Source organism: Cupressus sempervirens, chromosome 7 (assembly GCF_028749045.1).
Source record: "Cupressus sempervirens isolate cs-2001-9-10 chromosome 7, ASM2874904v1, whole genome shotgun sequence".
Classification (NCBI taxonomy): Eukaryota; Viridiplantae; Streptophyta; class Pinopsida; order Cupressales; family Cupressaceae; genus Cupressus; species Cupressus sempervirens.
This window is the reverse complement of record NC_143124.1, coordinates 102,008,758-102,029,326: the sequence shown is the minus strand read 5'-3', so window position 1 is coordinate 102,029,326 and position 20,569 is coordinate 102,008,758. Positions and strand designations below refer to the sequence as shown.

The following is a 20,569-nucleotide window of genomic DNA, read 5'->3' as shown; positions in this document are numbered from 1 at the left end:
TATAAGATGTTTTATGACACCTTTTCCATGAAGATAGTAAGGATATTACATGGGACACCTGCTAGGAGGCTCTCAACAAAAGCGGAAGTAAAAGTTAAGAAGTATGGGAGTTGGTTCATCCAATGTTCGCAATTCAGATATATTCGAGTGGCAGGAAGTATAGTTTGTCCCAAGAGACTTTTGAAGTACCCATCCGACAAGATAGTTTTGATGGAGTTGGCTAGGCAACTTGAGCATTATGACAAGTTGATAAAACTTAAAGATGAGACAAGGATTACCTTCTCATTTGGAATAGGCAATGATACTTGCCCCAATCTCGTCACCTTTGCAGCTGCGGAGAAAGAGTTAAAGCAATATCATCTAGGATGGTATAGAGCAAGATAGGGATTCGATCCTAATGGTCTTATCAAGGCATCTCACTAAAACACATTCAAACATATTCCTACTATAGAAGATTTTTGGGTCAATGCACAAGATAACTTTCATGTGAGGAAGCTAGCTTTCTCAAGATTGTCAGTCGGCATGATGAGGGCAATCAAATGGAGAGGCCTTGATATTCCCGATCAACTGGAAGATGATGAAAATGTGCTAAGAGAGGATTATGATACAGTGGATGGAATACAATTGGGTCCAGTGGATTGGGATGATCATCAGGATCCTTCCTTAGAGGCGGTTACAAGGACAGTTGATCTACATACTGAGTCATGGTACAATGAGAAGTTAAGGCAATTACAAAGTCGAAAGGTACGCCTTACTTATGGGATGACAAAACCGGAAGGAAGAAGGTCTAGCGGAGTCAATCGGACAGAAAGGTGGAGGCAGTAACCAGCAACCAAGAGTAGTTAAGAGCAAGAAGAGAAATTTGGAGGTTGAGAAAAGTAAAGAACATCAAGAGCCTCCATCAAAGAGACAGAATGCAACACCGTCAAGGGAGAGCATAATTGAGGCCAAGAGCTAGCAAATTAATACAAGTAGACAAAGGGTCTCAATAGAGGTGAGCTCTAATTCGGAATCAAGTGGTTACAGTAACAGTACCAAATATTCTCCTCTCTCGGAGAACCAACATGGAGATGATATGACAGTCACTAGTAAAGAAGAGGATAGGCCAATTGATATTAAGGAAATAAGCCAAGCACCTGAAGCCGTTGGTGATGCTTTGCTAGTTGAACCAAATCCCAATTTGGGGAGATGCACTGCACCGCTATGGTTAAGACAAATGCTTATGCCATGAGGTGAGGTGGTGACTATCCAAACAGCTGAAGATATTCAAGGGTAAGTGGAAAAGGAAGATAGTGAGAAACAGAAACAAATTGCAAACACGGTGGCAAATAATCAAGACCATGATGAGGATCACCGAAAAGTTCAGATTGCTATACCAAAGGTTAGCAAGGCAGTGGATGAGATTGTAGCTCAAGAGTATGAGATAGTTGAGCATAACTTGGGAAGAATCACGGATGACATGGAGTGTGAGGAGATCCAAGAAGGCATGGTTTCAATTAGAGAAAGGTTGAGGAAGGCAAACGAGAGGATTGTAAAGTTGGAGGCCAAAAATAAGTATTGGAGAGATTGCCAGTCTATCCAATAGTTGCATTAGGCAGCCCTTCCACAAGACAACGGGAAAAATATAGAAGAGATATTGGTATAGTTGCACGAAGTCAAGGATTGGATCAATGCTATAATTCAATATGGGTGAAATTTCTTGCCTTCCTTTATCTCGACATTCAAGTCATTGGTGGCTATTAGAGACAAATTTGGAACATTTGAAGGTGAGTGGAAAGATTTCCTTCCAGTCAAGGACTTAGCCATTCCTAGGCTACAAGCACTTATCAAGCTACCAGAGCAATATTTGGAGAGAACCAAGTTGGTGGATGAAGGAGGAATGAGTACCATGGAGTCTTGGTTTGTTGCCTTGACCATCAGATTGAGGATACTCGAAAAGGTACAGAATGAGATTGCACAGCATAGCCTAGGCGTTGACACTTCCATTTCAACCATGATGAGCGATGTTGGGGTTGCACTTGATTTTGAAGATATCAAAAAGGAGAACGTCAATGAGACAGAGTTTGGGTCGAGATTGGATGAGTTGGGAAAGGTTGCCATCAAGAAGAAGCATTTGGGCACCCTTGCCTCCCTCAATGCCTTTATTGGATATGCGAAAGAATATGAGAAGGATCATGAGAAGACACTGCAAGCGGCGAGCAACATGATGAATTCAGCTAAGCTCAAGGTGAAGCATACGCCTTGCCCTCCCATGAAGGAACTTAACAACAGGCTAACCAAGTTCATTGCCTTGGCTAAAAAGATGAAAGAAAAGGGTAGAAATATATTAGAGGATCATTTGATGTAAGCCCAAGTGGCAAATTCTCCTTCTTCTTGGGTAGGATAGGTGTCTGATTCTGATTGGCTACCATTTTGGTGTCTTCTCATTGGTTGCCCCTTTTCCTTTTTTTCATTGGTCCATTGATGAGGTGGCGTCTTCTCATTGGCCGATGGGGTGGCAACCCTAATTACAGTTTCTGGGATTTGATCTCAATCATTGATTTTGCCTCTTAATCTCTATCGTTGGTTTTAATTTTGGCCCCTATATAAGGCCATTTGCTCTCATTTGTAAAGGATTGAAGAAAATTATTGCTTAAGATAATACCAAAATTGCTTCTCTTATCATTGTTGTGACTTGTATGGTGATTAATAACACTTGGTGTTATTGCATGGTGTCTACTTCCAATAGTTAAAGTTAGATTCTTTTAAAGTTGTTAAAGTAGATTTCATTTCAAGAAAGTAGTTAAGTAAGAGTAAGAGTAGATGGATAGTTGCATGGTGATATTAGTGGATGTTTAAAAGGAATCTATAAACTAGGCCATTAGCATCCTAGCGGCTTGTTAGGAAGCCTTACGTGGTAATCCAATCTTTTTCCTTGAACCATTGCATCTATGGAGGTAGAGCCACTGGTAAGCTTTCATCAAATTTGATCCCCGTCCATTTGCTAATCTTTCCATTCATAGGAGTAGAAGTAAAGTAGCGAGTAGTTCAGGAGTTGGAGTTCATTTAAGAAAAATGTTAGAAAAGGAGAAGCATCATCGGCAGACATACCCTCCATCATCATCACCATCAACATCATTTGGCCCTCATATACTTTACAACACCATCATCACAACGAAATTTCTTCCCTTCCTTTATCTTAACATTCAGGTCATTGGTGGCTATTAGAGACAAATTCTATTCATTTGAAGGGGAGTGGAAGGATTTCCTTCTAGTCAAGGACTTAGCCATTCCCAGGCTACGGGCAGTTATTAGGCTACCGGAGAGATATTTGGAGAGAACCAAGTTGGCGGATGAAGGAGGAAGGAGTACGGTGGAGTCTTGGTATGTTGCCTTGAGCATCAGATTGAGGATACATGAAGAGATACGAAATGAGATTGCACAGCACAACCCAGGCGTTGACACTTCCATTTCAACCATGTTGAGCGATGTTGGGATTGCACTTGATTTTGAAGATATCAAAGAGGAGAGCGTCAATGAGATAGAGTTTGGATCGAGATTGGATGAGTTGGGGAAGGTTGCCATCAAGAAGAAGCATTTGGGCACCCTTGCCTCCCTCAATGCCTTTATCAGATATGCGAAAGAATGAGAAGACACTGCAAGCAACGAGCAATATGATGAATTTAGCTGAGTTCAAGATGAAGCACACGTCTTGCCCTCCCATGAAGGAAGTCCACGACAGGCTAGCCAAGTTCATTGCCTTGGCTAAGAAGATGAAAGAAAATGGTAGAATTATATTGGAGGATCATTTGATGCAAGCCCAAGTGGTAAATTCTCCTTTCTTCTTAGGCAGGATAGGTGTCTAATTCTGATTGGCTACTATTTTGGTGCCTTCTCATTAGTTGCCACTTTTCCTTTTTTTCATTGGTCCATTAATGAGGTGGTGATTCTCATTGGCCAATGGGGTGGCAACCCTAGTTAGGGTTTCTGGGATTTGATCTGGATCGTTGATTTTGCCTCTTAATCTCTACCATTGGTTGTATTTTTGGCCCCTATATAAGGCCATTTGCCCTCATTTGTAAAGGGTTGAAGAAAATTGTTGCTTATATAATATCAAAATTGCTTCTCTTATCATTGTTGTGTCTTACATGGTGATTAAGAACACTTGGTGTTATTGCATGGTTTCTACTTCCAATAGTTAAAGTTAAATAAGGTTGAAGAAAATTGTTGCTTAGATAATACCAAAATTGCTTCTCTTATCATTGTTGTGTCTTGCATGGTGATTAAGAACACTTGGTGTTATTACATGGTTTCTACTTCCAATAGTTAAAGTTAAATTGGGTTGAAGAAAATTGTTGCTTAGATAATACCAAAATTGCTTCTCTTATCATTGTTGTGCCTTGCATGGTGATTAAGAACACTTGGTGTTATTGCATGGTTTCTACTTCCAATAGTCAAAGTTAAATTCCATTGAAGTTGCTAAAGTAGATTTTATTTCAAGAAAGTTGTTAAGCAAGAGTAAGAATAGATGGATAGTTGCATGGTCATATTAGTGGATGTTTGATAGGGCTCCACAAACTAGGCCACTAGCATCCTAGCGGCTTGTTAGGAAGCTTTGCGTGGTAATCTAGTCTTTTTTCTCTTGAATCATTGCATCTATGGAGGTAGTGTCACTGGCAAGCTTTCAACATATTTGATCCCCGTCCATCTGCTAATCTTTCCATTCATAGGAGTAGAAGTAAAGCAACAAGTAGTTCAATAGTTGGAGTTTTGGAGAGCAAAGTTGGAAGTGGGAGAAATTGGAAAAGTAAATTGAGAAAGTCAAAGTCAGTATACGTTGCAAAGTTAGATTTCATCACCATCACAGAAAAAGTTCGACATCCTTGAAAGAACAACGTAAGTCCACCTACGTGATTAACCAGCAAATCACATTAATACAACTGAGTTAGTATCCACATGTGTAAGGAACCTAGAGTTTTCTCATGTTCTTCATGAGTATTTACTTTTCAAGAGAGGGTTGAGTGTTTGGTATTCTATATCAAGTATGCAATTGCTATATGTTATTTATTGGTATAAAACTGACATCAACAAAATTGAAAGAGAAGTTGCAATTATTTCCCACTTTGTAGGAAAATTCGATAGGTAAGAGAAGATCAGTGAGGATCTCATGGGCAAGCTAGGAGCTTTTCTAGAAGTTCCAAAAGAAAAATTGAGATTCACAACAGAGTATCCTACAGCCCAGAGAAAAAGCACCCCTCTAGGAACCAAATGCCCCCAATTCAGCCGCCATACAAAGCAGGCACCAAGATAAAACTTCAAACATACAAAGGCGGAAGTTCTGAAAATGGTTAACATTAGTTAACGCAAATTGAGGAGTATTTCAGATTACATCATATCAATGATGAGTAAAAGATTTCATTTGCAATGTTGAGATTAATTATCCGTGCACTTACATGGTTTTAAAATGACTGAATTTGACCATACATCCATAAACCTCTTAGCTATATCTTAGGATCATTTCCTGCATCTCTACCAGAAAAATTGCATCCTGATTTAGACTACCTTTTTGCAATGAGCCGATCACATCCAAGGCTATCATTGCCTATTTCAATTTTTGCACTGTTTTAAGCAATGCAACTTGCAGATTTTGCAAGCTATGTAAAGGTTCTAATGGATCACTTTGATATGGAGGAGCCATGAAATATTTAAACCCAAAGGGATTGTATGAGGCCAAAATCCACCCTGCTGTTTCTATTCTCACTAGTCGAAAAATTAAAATAAATACTTTATCCCTCCTTAGGTATGTACACTGTAATAACATTTAAATACCCATGCGAAATCAAACCAATAACAGAAATTTATTAATTGTGGTTCTTAGCAAAGTATACTGGTTCAATGTTTATCTTAGGGTTGATTCACCTACTTCGTTAAGCTCAATTCTGTCACAAATCCCGACTATTCCTAAAAAATCAGATCAAGCAAATGGGAGTCAGATTTAGACTTGGCCTGAATTATGGCCAAAATTACAGATTTACCACTATCACCATGTTACTTGGTGAGTATAATGAGTTTATACAGAATAAAATGTAAAACGCCTATCCTAGCAATGTGCCTTTACATAAAAGTAAAACAAAACTACATAATACTCATATATACAACTCAAAGTGCATGAGAGAGAAGTAAATATAGAGACCAAGCCAGTAATGATGCTGCAGCAATGAGCAAGAAGGGGCTCAGCCCTATCATCCTTACAGTCCAGCTTGTCAGAAACTGATGTTGTCACTATCCAAACAACTCCAAACTTATCAGCAAACATGAGATACCGGGCATCTGAGCTAAAACTGGCTGCACTCACCCTCTTTTCAGAACGACTGTAAAGCACACAAACAAATAATGGGGCAGGGAATTCTGCTTGTCAAAACAAATGATTTTATATAGTTCATATTAATGTTCCTTAGAACATGAGGTGAAGCCAATCTCATACAAGTACCAAAACCACTATTTTATGCTATCAGCCACAAAAACAAATTTGACAGTTCAAAATAATGCCTTACATGGATTTAACGCAATGCCATGAATATGCATTCCATATATTAACAAGCTTGTCATCTCCAGCAGAAGCAAAGAAATCTCCTTTTCTATCAAAACATATCGATCTTATGGAATCACTATGTACAGGACCATCTGTAATATTGTGGCAAACAGCAGGGCTGTCTTCTCTGAAATGACAATCAATGGGAATGTAAATATTCAAAGACATTTTACGACAACAAAGCATTAAAAAAAAGGCAACAAACTATACCAGACACCAAACAAATTTGAATTATTTCACAAAAAAAAAAAATTGTGATAATTGGATCACAAAGGATTCATAAACAACAATGCAAGTACAAAATAGACAAAATAAAAGAAAATAATTAGTAGAATCTCTTTGTAATGTCCCCTTCACTCTAAGTCGCTATAATGGCCTATCAGCCAATTAACTGCCAAGCCTAAATTCAATAAACTAAGAAAATTAATAATTACTTATTTAATATTTTTCCACAGCTGCAAATAATAAGTAATATTGATTAATTTATTATTGATGTAACTGAGATTATTTGAATAAAGTCACTTCATTATTTTTAATTACTCAAATCAAAATTAAAATTGATGGAGGGAAAGAGTTAAGCAAATGGAGGGTCATAGGTCAGATCCAATGGCTATAAAAGAAGCATTAGAGCCTCAATTGTATCATACCGGGTTGATTTCTCATCTCTAATTCACAAAGGCTTTTTGAAGCTTGAGGCTAGGACAAAATCCCTAAGTCTAGCTGTTTTGGTATTATAAGAAGCTACACTACTCAGCTCATTGGATATATCATGTATCATTTCTGAAATTTCAAATTGCATCTATAGAGTATCTTCAATTTTGTAAAGTCTCTTTTAGAGACAAAATTGCAAAGGTGATTGAATATATTGCGGATATTCTTTTGGAAGTTAGTTACAAATATTTTCTTCAGTTAATGATTTTGCTATTCAAATGGGTCCCATTGCTTAACCGTGGGCTTAATATTTAATGAACCTTTCATTTGAAAGATATATTTTAGTTACTAAGCTGTGACTATTGAATATTGATACGAGCTAAGAATTCAAATCAAAGCTTTAATATTAAGGTTTCAAAGTTCATTAATATTTCATTTGCTAAGAGCTCGAAGACATTAGTCCATGAGAAAGAATATTGCTGGGCATAACGGTGGAAGAGGAGATGAAAAGCCATTGGCACCACTGAAGCAGAACCAGTCCGTGGCATTTAAAAAGGGTAAGATTAAATTGAAGGGAAATTTTCATTTTTGGCACATTGTGTTGAATTATGTAGCTACGGCAGAGATCTTCTTACCTCTGATGATTGCCAATAGTTACTATTCGCTAATAGTTTGTATATATATTCATTGTGCTGGTGTCATCTCCGTTTTTACCTGGCCCATGTCGTGGAGTTCTTCTGCATTCTCCATTATCTTCTGTGCCTGCTCCGTTCCTTCCTATTTATCCATGTCCGTGCTTATCATATGTGACATCTAGCGCATGTTCTGTTTTGCTGGCAGTGTAACTTTCTGTACTATTCCTACTTATCATACGTAGTGCTGACAATGAATACTGTCAAGTTGTCCTTATTACGTTGGGTCGTTAGCGATTTATTTCTGAAGACATTCATTCTATTGCTCATGTCATTGAGACTCTTTGTGGAGGCAACAGTTCTCATATTGTTATAAACGGCACTTATCATGTTGTGTCGATTCATATTATCATGCTGCAATTTTATTCTGTAACTGCCGACAATTTGTCTTATGTGACTTATCATTGTGCATATTTTTCGTTCTATTGAAGGTGACTACGGTTTTTATAAGCATTTAGTATTCTATTCAGCTGGGTATGTATTCTTAGAAGAAAAGCATGAGGTTAAGTTTGCGATTAGAAATATATTTATAAGTTCTGTGATATTTTCTGTATGGTGAAGTAGTCTTACGATCTGTTCAAGATCATGTTGCTTTGTATGTGACGCATATTATTTGCATTCAGATTGCTACATCAGTGATTGTGAAATATCTGATGATAGAGCTATCAAGCTTATTGATTGATCATTGTGAAGGCGTCAATCATAAGCAACAATTTTTTAAATGTTTTGATATCTGAATAAAGGCATCATCATTTTATGGGCTGGGGAGGATTTTTCCACGGATAGATCTTATGTGTTATATGTTATTTTTGTGTTTTTTATTTCATTTGTTGCATATCTTTATTCTGGTTTAAAAAATTAACATGGTATAAGAGTGGGTCTAAGGCAATGGTACAGAATCAGAATTATTAGTTTTACATTTCTCTTTGCTCTAGAAAGGACTCCTAAACTCTTTCTTGGCCTTATCTCTGGTCCTTTGATGCTTTATCTTGTTATTGTTGTATTCTTTCTCGGACACCTTTGTGTGCTCCTGCTGCTGTCAGCCTCTCTGTTGTAATTATTCAGTCCCATAGCCCCTTTGTTGGTCTTTTGTTGCACATTAATATCATTATCTTATCTTATCTTATCTACTTTCTAGTTGCTTACTTCAGCTTCTTAGAATGGTGAACGGAGTTGAAGACAGACTGGATGGTTCTTCTAATTTCTCTTCATGGAAATTTAGAATTCTGATTGCTCTTGAAGAGAATGATCTTCTTGACTCTGTGAATTCTAATGTAGAAGAATCTTCTGAAAAATCTGAGAAAGCTCAATGGAAAAAGAACAAGATTATGGCAAGGAAGATTCTGATCGGTTCTGTTAAGGATCATTTAGTTCCTATTATTTCAAAGTTAAATTCAACCAAAGATATGTTTCAGATTCTGAATGACCTGTATGAATTCAACAATAGGAGTGGAGCTCTAGCCCCGAGACGTCAACTTTTGCATGTTAAAATGGCTAGAGAAGAATCAGTAGTCTAATTCTTCATGAAGATTACAGAGTTAAAGGAACAGCTCAATGCACTTGGAGAATCCTTTACAGTTAAAGATTTGGTCATGTTAGCCATGAATGTACTTCCCTGCTCTGGGAATATTTCATCCGAGGCATTAATGAAAGGGATGAGCTTCCTGAATTTGATAGATTGAGAGCTGATTGCATCTAGGAAGAATGCAGACTTAAGGCTAGAGGCAATGTACATTAAACTCTTTATGAAGATGATCATGTACATGTTGCCCATACTTCTGAAGGAAAAAGGAAGAAAGGTAATTTCAAAAGATTCAAAGATAAAAAAATTGATTCAGCTCCTGATCACAAGAAAAAGATCATTCTAGTATTCGGTGCTTCAGATGTGACAAATACGAACATTTTACTAGAGATTAACCTTCAAGACCCAAGCATCAAGTGGCTGCAACAAATGTTGAAAACTCTTCTCCACAAAGAGTCAAGTGAAAATTTTGAAACATTCTTATTTGCCTTCGCACTTTCTAGCAACGTTCCCACTAACAGTGATGCATGGCTTATTGATAGTGTTGCCTCTCATCACATTACTAGTTATCATGAGCACCTCTCTGATTTGAAGGACTAAGATTCTCATCTTCAACAAATCATTGATGATGCTGCATGTTAATCTGTGAAGATTGTTGATACGTGGCATATTAATAGTGGAGTCTCTCGTCACATTACTGGTTATTGTGAGCACCTCTCTGATTTGAAGGAAAAACATTCTCATCTTCAAGAAATCATTGGTGATGGTGCATGTTAATCTGTGAAGTGTGTTGGTTCTACTTTTTAATAGGATTCCGGAATTCCTCTTCATCTGAGCAGTGTTCTTTTTGTTATGGGTATTAAGAGGAATCTGATTTCTATTTCAGCATTGGAGGACAAAGGTTATCATGTTGCTTTTGTTGAAGGCAAAGTTCTTGCATGGAAGAACACCAGCAATCAGACAGCTCATGAGATTGGTGTACATCATGACAGTTTTTACAAGCTTTCAGCTCATCCTATGCATTAGCTCATAATTCTCTAAGTTCAAGTGAGCTATGACATAAAAGATTTGGTCACCTAAATTTCAGAACTGTCTTCAATGGAGAAGGTGGTAGTTGGTCTTCCAAGGCTAAACCAAAATCATGAAGGTGTTTGCGTAGGGGGTGCTCTAGGTAAGAACATTAAAAGTACATTTCATATTAGTGAAAGTAGAGCAAAGGATATTGTAGAGTTGATTCATTCCAATTTGTGTGGTCTCATATTTGATGCTTCTCTTAGCTGTTTTTGGTATTATGTTACCTTCATTTATGACTTCTCATGTAAGTCTTAGATTTATTTTCTCAAGTCTAATAATCTAATTAAGTGTTGTACAAATTTAAAGAATTTGAATCTCTTGTTGAAAATTTCTCTAACAAGAAGATAAAGGTTCTAAGGTCTAATAATGGAGGAGAATATGTTTTTGGTATTTTCAACAAATTTGTGTTGCAGCTGGGATTAAGAGGGAGTTTTTTGTCCCTTATAATCTTGGACAAAAAGGTGTAGCTGAAAGAAAGAACATGACTATTGTTGAGGCAGCGAAGGCTATGATCCTTGATCAAAGTCTTCAAATATTTTTATGGGCAAAAGCTTTGCCAAAAAGTGGTATACATTCAGAATCATAGTCATCATCAAAATCCTAGATAATATGACATTAGAAGATGCATTTTCAGGTTATCAATCAGATATTGGTCATCTCAGAATTTGTCGATGTCTAATCTGTTACAAGATTCAAGAAGAGTTGGCAGATTAACAGATTTCCGGATGATTGATTGATTAACAAAGGAACAAATGTGTTCCTTATAAAGAATTACAAGGACGTTGTTTCTAAAAGAAACAACATAGACTGAAGACGAAATTAGAAACAAAGTAGAGACAGGATAGGAAACATTCCTATCTGGACTGAAAAAAAAAGAGACGGGATAGGAAACATTCCTATCTAGACTGAAAGACGGACTATAGACAAGTAGTTGACTATTATAGAAAGTATAAGATATTATCTTAATACCCTCCCTTAATGGTCAACGTACGAATGTCGGAACATTCTGGGATAATTGAGACCCTCCCTTGATCTACAGAATGCTGAAAACAAGAAGCTTTGCCAGAAGAGTGCTATGACTCAGAATAAGTTTGTGAGGCCTCGCCCTGACCCATCGTAGCATAGTGATACATTACTATTATTTTGATATTCACGACTCGAGATGTCGAGACAGTATCTGATGCTTAGAACATACTATATTATTTCATGTTGTGTGATGTTACTTTCAGATATATTTGATGATTGTCATTTAATATTTCATGCATATGTATGTTGATGAAATCAGTAAATGTAGGATTGAGACTTTGATTTAAGAGATTTTAAAATGATTAAGAATTAAGCAGGATGAAGAAACCCTTATTGATGTATGTTTTAATTTATTTGAATTTCTGATACGTATACAATTGTGTACATGTGATTTTACGGGACTACTGATGTGTGCAATGAGTGTGCAGATATTTAGCCGAGAAACCCTACGGAGGAACAGAACTGATCTCCTTGTGCTAATTTTGGAGACCTTATTGTTCGTAATTCACGTATTGTCTTGTGAGATATATGTATGTATCTTCTTTGTTCAGTGAATGTTAATGTTCGTAATTATGTTCTTTCAGTGTCGCTTGACACTCGTAAAATGTTTATGTGCTTCAGTGTGTTGTTTAGGGTTAGTTGTTTAACCTTTGGACCCAAGTTGGTTTAGTTGGTGTCAATTTGCTAATTGGGTTCTTAATCGAGGTTAGTCATCCCTTAATCCGGATTAGTGTTTAATCTGCAAAGTTAGAGTAGTTAAATGGTCCTATTTTATTCCTAGATTTTGTTTGGCTCTAAACCTCTTTCCTAAAGCTTAAAACTTGATATTATTATACCCAAAGGGTATGGGTATGGGTTAGGGGTCTTTTCCAACCCCTAAGCCCCTTTTATTGACTTTTGAGGTCACTCAAAAAGTCTCTTTTTGCCTTTGTGCGAAAATTGACCATGGTTATCTTGAGTTACTTCACCCCATCTCCACTTAGGGTTCAATCTTAGTGTAGGTTGAGTTAGGAGTTTCTAGAATTGCAAGTGGGTGGGGGTAGTTATTGAGCCCTTGGGTGGTTGAGTTGGAGGCCTATTTTGGAGGCCCTTCTTGGACTTGTGGAGGTTGTTACCCAATCTCTACATTTAGAGAGGAGTTTGAAGATTGAAGGAAGGAAGTGGAAACTCTACTCAAACTTGTTCTTTGCCATTACCTCTTTGTGAAGGTAGGAAATTTTCATCTCCCTTATTCAGTTTTCATGTTTTGTTTCATGCTCATGCTACTTTGTTGATGTTTTAATGGTTGTATGTTGTGAGTATGTTGGGAAGATTTGAAAACCATGTTATTTTGGTTGTTTTCCTTTCATGTTTATGTTTGCAATTTTGAGATTTTTCTTGCATGGGTGTTTTGGTATTACTCACCCTTGGAAAGGGCAGAAGTGACCAATTTTGGGAAAGGTTTGTTTAGTTGGACTCCAACCAGTGTAGAGTCTCTTCTCAAGATGAGAAGAGGGAGAGAGGGTAGGGTGTTATAGGCCCCTACCCGTTAGCACAAACCTCGTATGAGTATGGCATGGTTAAATGGAAGAACGGAAGTTCTTGGTTAATAGCCCCGATTGGGCATCTGATTTGGTGTTGTGCTCGACTTCTCCTAGTTGGAAGAATCCACCTTTCCCAAGTGTTGATTTATGTATTGTAGATCTTGTTGTGAAAACCTTGTATAAATATGCATGTTTTGAATTGTTCTTGTTCATGCTTTTGGTCACCTGATCAGATTTTGTTTCCTCCATGGTTCTAGAAATGAGTTGCAGAAAACATTATAAATCCCTTGATTATGATCATGAAGAAAATTTGATTAAATTGTTGAAATTTGGGATTAAGATCCTATTGTAAATTGTATTTTAAACCTTGTTGTAATTGGCAACGAAGCCGGGTTTTCTTTCTGATTCTTTCCCGACTGAGCCTTTGAATCAGGTTTGCCAATAAAATTGGTGTTTTGAGCATAAATGGGTCATCATGTGATTTAATCGTGATGTAAATTTAGATGGTTGAAAATGAAATTATGATCATGGATGTAGATTCAGGTTACATGATTGTTTGAATCAGCAAGTATTGCATTATTGAATAAAATGGATAATTTATATTCTTGGTATGTTAAGGTTGTAAATAGGCTTTATGGATCTTCATTTAAAAGAAATTTTTTGACAAAGGTTGCATTATTCCAATTTAAAATTTATAGGAGATCAAATGATTTTGGTGTAAATGTTTTAAATCTATTCTAAAGAAAAAAATACACCTTAAAAAAAAATATACATGGCTTGAAATCTATACTTAGAATATTTCATCAAAAAAAAAAATGTGTTGCAAGAGAGTTAAACTCTCTGCCTTTTGTATGAGAGAAAATTTTAATGCCTCTTTGCAACAAAGAATATTCCACAGAATATTCTTATTTTTAAAATTTCGAAATAAGACAAAATAAAAAGAAAATATAAATATTAATGTTCAAAATTCAAATGAAATTCAAAAAAAAACATATATATATAATCATCTAACTAAATATCCTAAACCTTACCTATATTACTTTTGCCTTAAATGCTTTTCTTCTTTCCCTTGGTGGACGTAGCACTGCTAAAATGATTTGAAAAGACCTTTGTTATTAAAATTTATCATATTTTGCAAGTGGTATGAGGCTGACATCACCCTGTCCCCTCATCTCCACCTTGGGTCAAGCGTTCTTGGAAAAACGCTGAGTCACACTGTTTTTTTTTGGGAATGCATTTAAGTTTAAATTCATTCCTTTAACCATCCTTTGGGCCGCAGGTTTTGAGGGAGGGGGGCGGCTCTGCCAATGTGCCCTCGGGCAGAGCGCTGTCCCAAGGACAGCGCTTGGGAAGCGCTCCTTGGGAAGCGCTTGCCCAAGGGCTAGTGGGGTCTTAGGGTAGTGTGGGGTAGTGTAGGGTGGCTTAGGTTAGTGGTTTTAAATAGTTAGTTTATTAATTTTTAATTTGTGTTTTATGAAATGTTAAAAATAAGTTTAGTTTAGTTATTTATGTTAGTTTATTGAGTATTTAAAATTGTGTTTTATTAAATGTTTTAAATAAGATAGTGTTAGGTTTTAGATTTGATAGTAAGTAGTTTTAAGTTATTTATTTCAGTTAGTTATTTTACATTTAGAATTGTGTTAGATATTTATTTTGTTTTAATATGAGTTATGTTAAGTTAAAATTAAATTTAAGTTAGTTTAGATTTAGTTAGGATAGTTTTTAATTAATTTAGTTATTTAATTATTTTAGAAAGTTCTAATTTAATGTCTAGCTAAATTTAGTTATCATTGTTAGTTAGTCTTATATTGATAGTAAAGTCTAATCTTTGAGTAGTAAGTAGTCTTAATTTTAAAGGTTAATTGGCTATTCAAATTTAGTTTAAATGTAGACTTTATTTGATTAGATATTTTCAGATTAATCTAAACCCGAACTCTTTTAGAATGTTATTTAAATAACTTTCATATCTTGTTGTGAAGTTAATAAAATAACGTGATTAACGTTGATAACATTTTGAAAAAACGTAAGCTCAAATCTTAACGATGTATTCCTCCTCAAGTTTAAAAACTTAAGATGAAATGTAGAGTACCTTTATTTTAGCTATGATCACAACCTTATCAAACTTAGAGCTTTTTAATTATGAATTTTAAAAATTAAAAATTAAAAAAAATTGTGTATTTGCCCTCGTAGTTTTGGGCATGACAAAGTTGCATTTACAAAACTTCGTTCTTGTGGAAAAAACGGTAAAACCCAAAATCTCACACATCCTTGCATATTACAAACAACTTGAAATGATTTTTGAGGAGAAAATCAACAAACCCAGAATCTCACACAACCTTGCGTATTACAGACAACTTGAAATGATTTTTGAGGAGAAAATCAACAAACCCAGAATCTCACACAACCTTGCGTATTACAAACAACTTGAAATGATTTTTGAGGAGAAAATCAACAAACCCAAAATCTCAAAAACAAATTCAGAAGGCGAAAAATGCAGCTTCGCGTTGATCAGGACCCGGAGAAGTCGGACGCTGCGTAACACCCAGAACAAGTTGATCGATGTTTCGATATTCGAAGATTGCGATGATGCACTGCTTCCAGGTTCCATAATTGCGACCATTGAATTTGGAATTATGTTCGAGCAAAATACTTGTCAGAGATGCCATGGCACGTTTTTCAATGAAAATCTGTGAAGGCACGTTCTTCGAAGCAAAAATACGGAAGACCCAGAAGAATCAGAGAATGACCCAGAAGAGAGCTCGAAAAACCCAGAAGGAATCTACTGTCGTTTTCTAAATCCGCTAGCTCGAAAATTGAGGTACAAAAATCGAGGCACCCAGGAAAAACGGACAACAACCCAATTGAGCTCTCGAAAAACCCACCAAGAATCTACAAACAAAATATTTTTTCGACCCCAAAAATTAGGGTTTTGAAAAAAAAGGCCCTAGCTGAAAAAAGCTTAAAAAAACTTCCGATTTCTTGATAAAAAATGGCGGATTTTTCTTCCAGGATCGATGTGCATGGACAAATGGGGCTAGAGTGTGCTGAACAAACATAGGCAGACCCGAGTTCGGGAATTTCTCTAGGCCGAAAACCCTAAGCGGGTTTTAGAGAAATTCAACAGAAAAAATTTTGAAAAAATTTAAACAAATAATTTCACGAAGAAATTATAAATTTTTTCGAAAAAATTTAAGTAATAGCTCTGATACCATGTTACAAGATTCAAGAAGAGTTGGCAGATTAACGGATTTCCGGATGATTGATTGATTAACAGAGGAACAAATGTGTTCCTTATAAAGAATTACTAGGACGTTGTTTCTAAAAGAAACAACGTAGACTGAAGACGGAATTAGAAACAAAACTAGAGACAGGATAGGAAACATTCCTATCTGGACTGAAGAAAAAAGAGACGGGATAGGAAACATTCCTATCTAGACTGAAAGACGGACTATAGACAAGTAGTTGACTATCATAGAAAGTATAAGATATTATCTTAATATAATCTACATTCATGTTCCAAAAGAGAAAAGGATTACACTAGAACTTTCAGGAAAGAAAGGCATCTTTGTTGGTTATAGTGGTTATAGTGAGTGGGAAGATACATTGTCCTGCACCTTTGCCAGAGCCTCCACCATAAGCCATCCCATAAGAATGCACCATATTTTGCTCTGCTGATTCCAAATTGCTCCCAACATAATACATCTGCTTGTATTCATATTTACTCAGAACCCGCACCAAAATCCCCGGAACGAACTGTATCATCATCCCCCATTACAAACCACCTGACATTGGGCAGCCTTAACAATTTGGTAAATCCAAATTGTAGAGTGAGGCCCGCGGGGATGAGTGTAATTGAATTGAGAAGTATCCTCCGAAATCCTCACCAGCGGCTACAAATTCGTCTCATTAACACTCCGGTCCAGCCAAACGAAAATCAGTGCCCAAAATTGTGCAGAGAAGTCATATTGTTGGGAGGAATTGAGTGGTGTGCTTAACTACCGGAGTCCCCTTCAAGCTAGTCATAAAAACGCACAAGCTCCATGCAAAGAGGTTCAAAATGGTAAAAATAGGGTTCTCATCGAACTTCAAAATTAATACATTTTAAATTTTTTTCAATCCTCAAAAAGTAAAACCTAGAAGTCAATTCCCAATTCCACCTATATGGATGGAAGAGTGGTAACCTCATTTTGGGGCAAGATTAGAATTCCAAAATTCTAATTCCACTTTATCATTTTGGACACAAACAGCAAATTTGACAAAATTGGATTAACACTATCCCAATTCCGGTCCAATTCCACGAAACAAATGGGCCCTTACTTTAAATGGACGCCATCATCCTTTTTATGTTTGAATATTTACTTTTCATGCGCATTGAAGAATGTCCATTAACTTCAAGATGCATGTTTTGGTTCACATGTACCTCAAACTATGGTCAAAATATAATGATGAAATTTTTATATACATGCAAAGCAGATTTAGTTTTGGGCCTAATTTGATGGAATTACTCAATATGATTATATTTCAACAAAGATCATGCTCCGTGCAAGTTGGGCTCATTCTTCAATCCTTCATTCACCCTTCTCCACCTACACACTTCTAATTATCAAACATATTTTATCCACATTGATACATATTTCTCACGTTTATCATTTATTATGCCCATTAGTAACCTCATTTTGAAACATCCATTCCCGATATCGATATTCATATTTCCTTGTCCCAAGTCAATCTCATGTATTGCGAAAGGGATCCCACACTTCATAGAGTTAACCCTTTGAATTCAACTTTCTCAGATATTGTCTTTTCCAGTAGCTGTTACGAGCCAAGTCCGTAAATGTGTGTGCAACTAATTGCTATGCCTTGGTACATAGAAGTATTCAATGTAAATTGGTTCGTAGCAATTGTCAAGGTCAAATCATTCTAACAACAATTCAATTGGAAGCATTAAAGGGAACCAAATTCTAAATCAAAGCATCCTACGATATCTAAGAGTCTTTGATCTTTACTACAATCATGAACTCGGTCCAAGTCAGCCTAGAATAGCTTAGCCGATCTAACAATTTTCCCCAAGAATGTACAAATACCATCATTTCAAAAGATGACCAAAACAGTGGACTGCTGTTTAAGAGATTTTAATTCTGTTATTCCCAGATTTCAAATTTGCGATAGTCAATTGTCATATTATTAGACCTAATTTTTTATAAAAGGAATCCTTTTATTTTTTTCAAGTTTCGATCTTATTGTTTAGCTCGAGGCATATTTGTGCGTCTCTGAACTTCAACGAGACATATATGTTTGTAACTGTCATGTGTGTAGTACCTTCCAATGTACGTGAAAGAAATTGGCTGGATCTTTATTTTAATTGGCGTTCAATAAGGTAAAGCAAACCCTCTTTCTGGATACAAAGGGGCAAGACTGTTGGGATTTTGCTAAGCATTCAACAACTAGTTTGTTCTAATCCCTTCTTTATCTTCACGAAAAGCCTTTGAATTGATCAACCTAATAAGCGTTGGCTCGCATTTAGCCCTGACGTTCACTAGCTCGAAGTCATAAGAAACTAAAAATGTTATATCATAAATATTAAAAAATACTTCGATTGAGTATACGCATCCCTGTCTCTGTATTACTATTTCAACTACGCATTCATGTACATAAGTGAACATTGACAGAAATCAATGCATAATATTTCGCTACTACCTGGCATTGTCGAATCTCAATCGTAATGTAAGAGAGATTAATTTTTCAATTGAAAATTTGCAATAATTACTTCCATGCATAACGCCTAAATTTATCGCCAATACGTTAGAAATTCGAATCCCATGCTCTGCTTTCAAATTTGTGCAATACTTACCCGAAGCTGAAGATGCGAAGATTTGGGCCAATTGCAACCACGACAAATTTGTCAAGGGGATGAACTGCAATGAGGGCGGGTGCTATCTCCTTCACACCTCCCTCCATCGGCGGATCCATTTGGCATTCTTCCATTGGAGGTCTGCCTAATTTTACGACTATCTGTCAGAAATCGTAGAAACTTCAATAACAAATGACGAGCCGTCGCAAGTATCTTTAGATGTTTACCGTCCCTAAAACGATTGGGATGATGCGCAGGGATTGATTCCCTAGAGTAACTGTGAAAATCTCAAGTATATGCCCTCTCCCTTAAAACTTTGGTCTCCTACAACTAGATTGTTTATGCAAGCCCTAGGTTAAAAACAGAAAGGAGAGGAAATAACATTCTAACACACGCTTGTACCAAAAGGAGGTTGTACCAAAATGAGGTGGTGCAAGGGTAGCTGATAGAGTTTTTATTTGAAGAGATATATAATTAAAGGAAGCATATAAAATTTACATTATACAAATATTTGTTGCACCATTAATAAATAAATAGTAGATTAATATTGTATAGTTTTCGTACTTTTAAAAATTTTAGAATGGATTATACATCATTAATATGTCAATATTTGAATCTTTTGAAAATTTAAAAAAAATTCATTTTTATGTCTAATTAAAAATTTTATAAGATTTTGAATTTTTACATTAATTATATATTAAGAAGTAATACACGAACTCATTTTCATTTGTAATATCTATTTAAAAGAATATTATAATACAAATAAAAAATTATAAATATATAATATGATATTATATATTTTATTTTATTTATATTATATGTTCATTATGCATTGATAAAAATTATCATTTTCACACAATATAATAGAATTAAATGTTATTTTATCAACAATTTGATATAAGTTATTAAAGTTAAATTATGTATATATATTTTTAAATTAAAATTATATTTAAATTCATTAAGGGAAGTAGTAAGTCATTATGTGGCACTTGTTTCCAATTTTATTTCAATATTGTACAAGGCATTTCATTGAGGTTCTCCCAAGCTCTATTATATATTTTCCTTATCATTTTAAAAATTAATGACATTACAACTGCATTCTTTCTTTATTGCAATAATGCAAGTATTACCTCCTAGTGATTATAATTGTAGTCATAAAATTACATTCAATCAATGATTTTAGGCTTTTATTTCTAACCTTTTATTAGTTAATCATGGAAGCTTGAACTGCTAGAAATGTAGGGAGCGGGAAGGAGAAGCATGAGTTTAGTATGGTTGAAAAGACTTGTGTACTATTTAGTAAGTCATCTATTTGTAAGTACACTACGATATCGTAATATTTTATCTTTCTTATGATATTTTATATTTTATCTTTCTTATGATATTTTTCTCTGCAACCACAAGTTTATTCTCTATGAAAAAGGGTTTGCTTCAATGGTGGAGAAAAGCCTCTCAAAATTTTTAGTGTATTTCTAACCTTATTGATAGTAGACTAGTATGAAAGATCAGACTTTGGATCTCACAATATATTTTAAAATTTTCTACTTCCAATGTAAATAAATCTATCTTTATTTAGAGTTTGGTTATTTCATAATTGTATCATCTCTCTAGTGTTCAAACATTTCATGATTGCATCTCCAATTTAATTTTAATTATTTT

The 20,569-nt window shown here is 35.6% G+C and overlaps 1 protein-coding gene across 3 annotated transcripts in view; it reads right to left on the bottom strand.

Annotated features, from left to right (window-relative positions):
- TRM82 (Transducin/WD40 repeat-like superfamily protein) overlaps nt 1–19,339 on the bottom strand; it is a 120,954-nt gene extending 101,615 nt beyond the window's left edge. Inside the window, exons 1-4 of one of the 3 annotated variants that reach the window (XM_089790773.1) lie at nt 19,138–19,237; nt 18,911–19,051; nt 6,534–6,698; nt 6,173–6,350 (exon numbers count right to left, since the gene is read on the bottom strand). In XM_089790773.1, coding sequence (XP_089646899.1) covers nt 6,173–6,350; nt 6,534–6,698; nt 18,911–19,044 — 477 coding nt within the window. In that variant the 5' untranslated portion in view covers nt 19,045–19,051; nt 19,138–19,237. Of the gene's footprint in view, nt 1–6,172; nt 6,351–6,533; nt 6,699–18,910 lie in introns of all 3 variants that reach the window. The other 2 variants (XM_089790774.1, XM_089790775.1) reach the window with 2 other exon arrangements.
- Nucleotides 19,340–20,569: the final 1,230 nt, after the last annotated feature.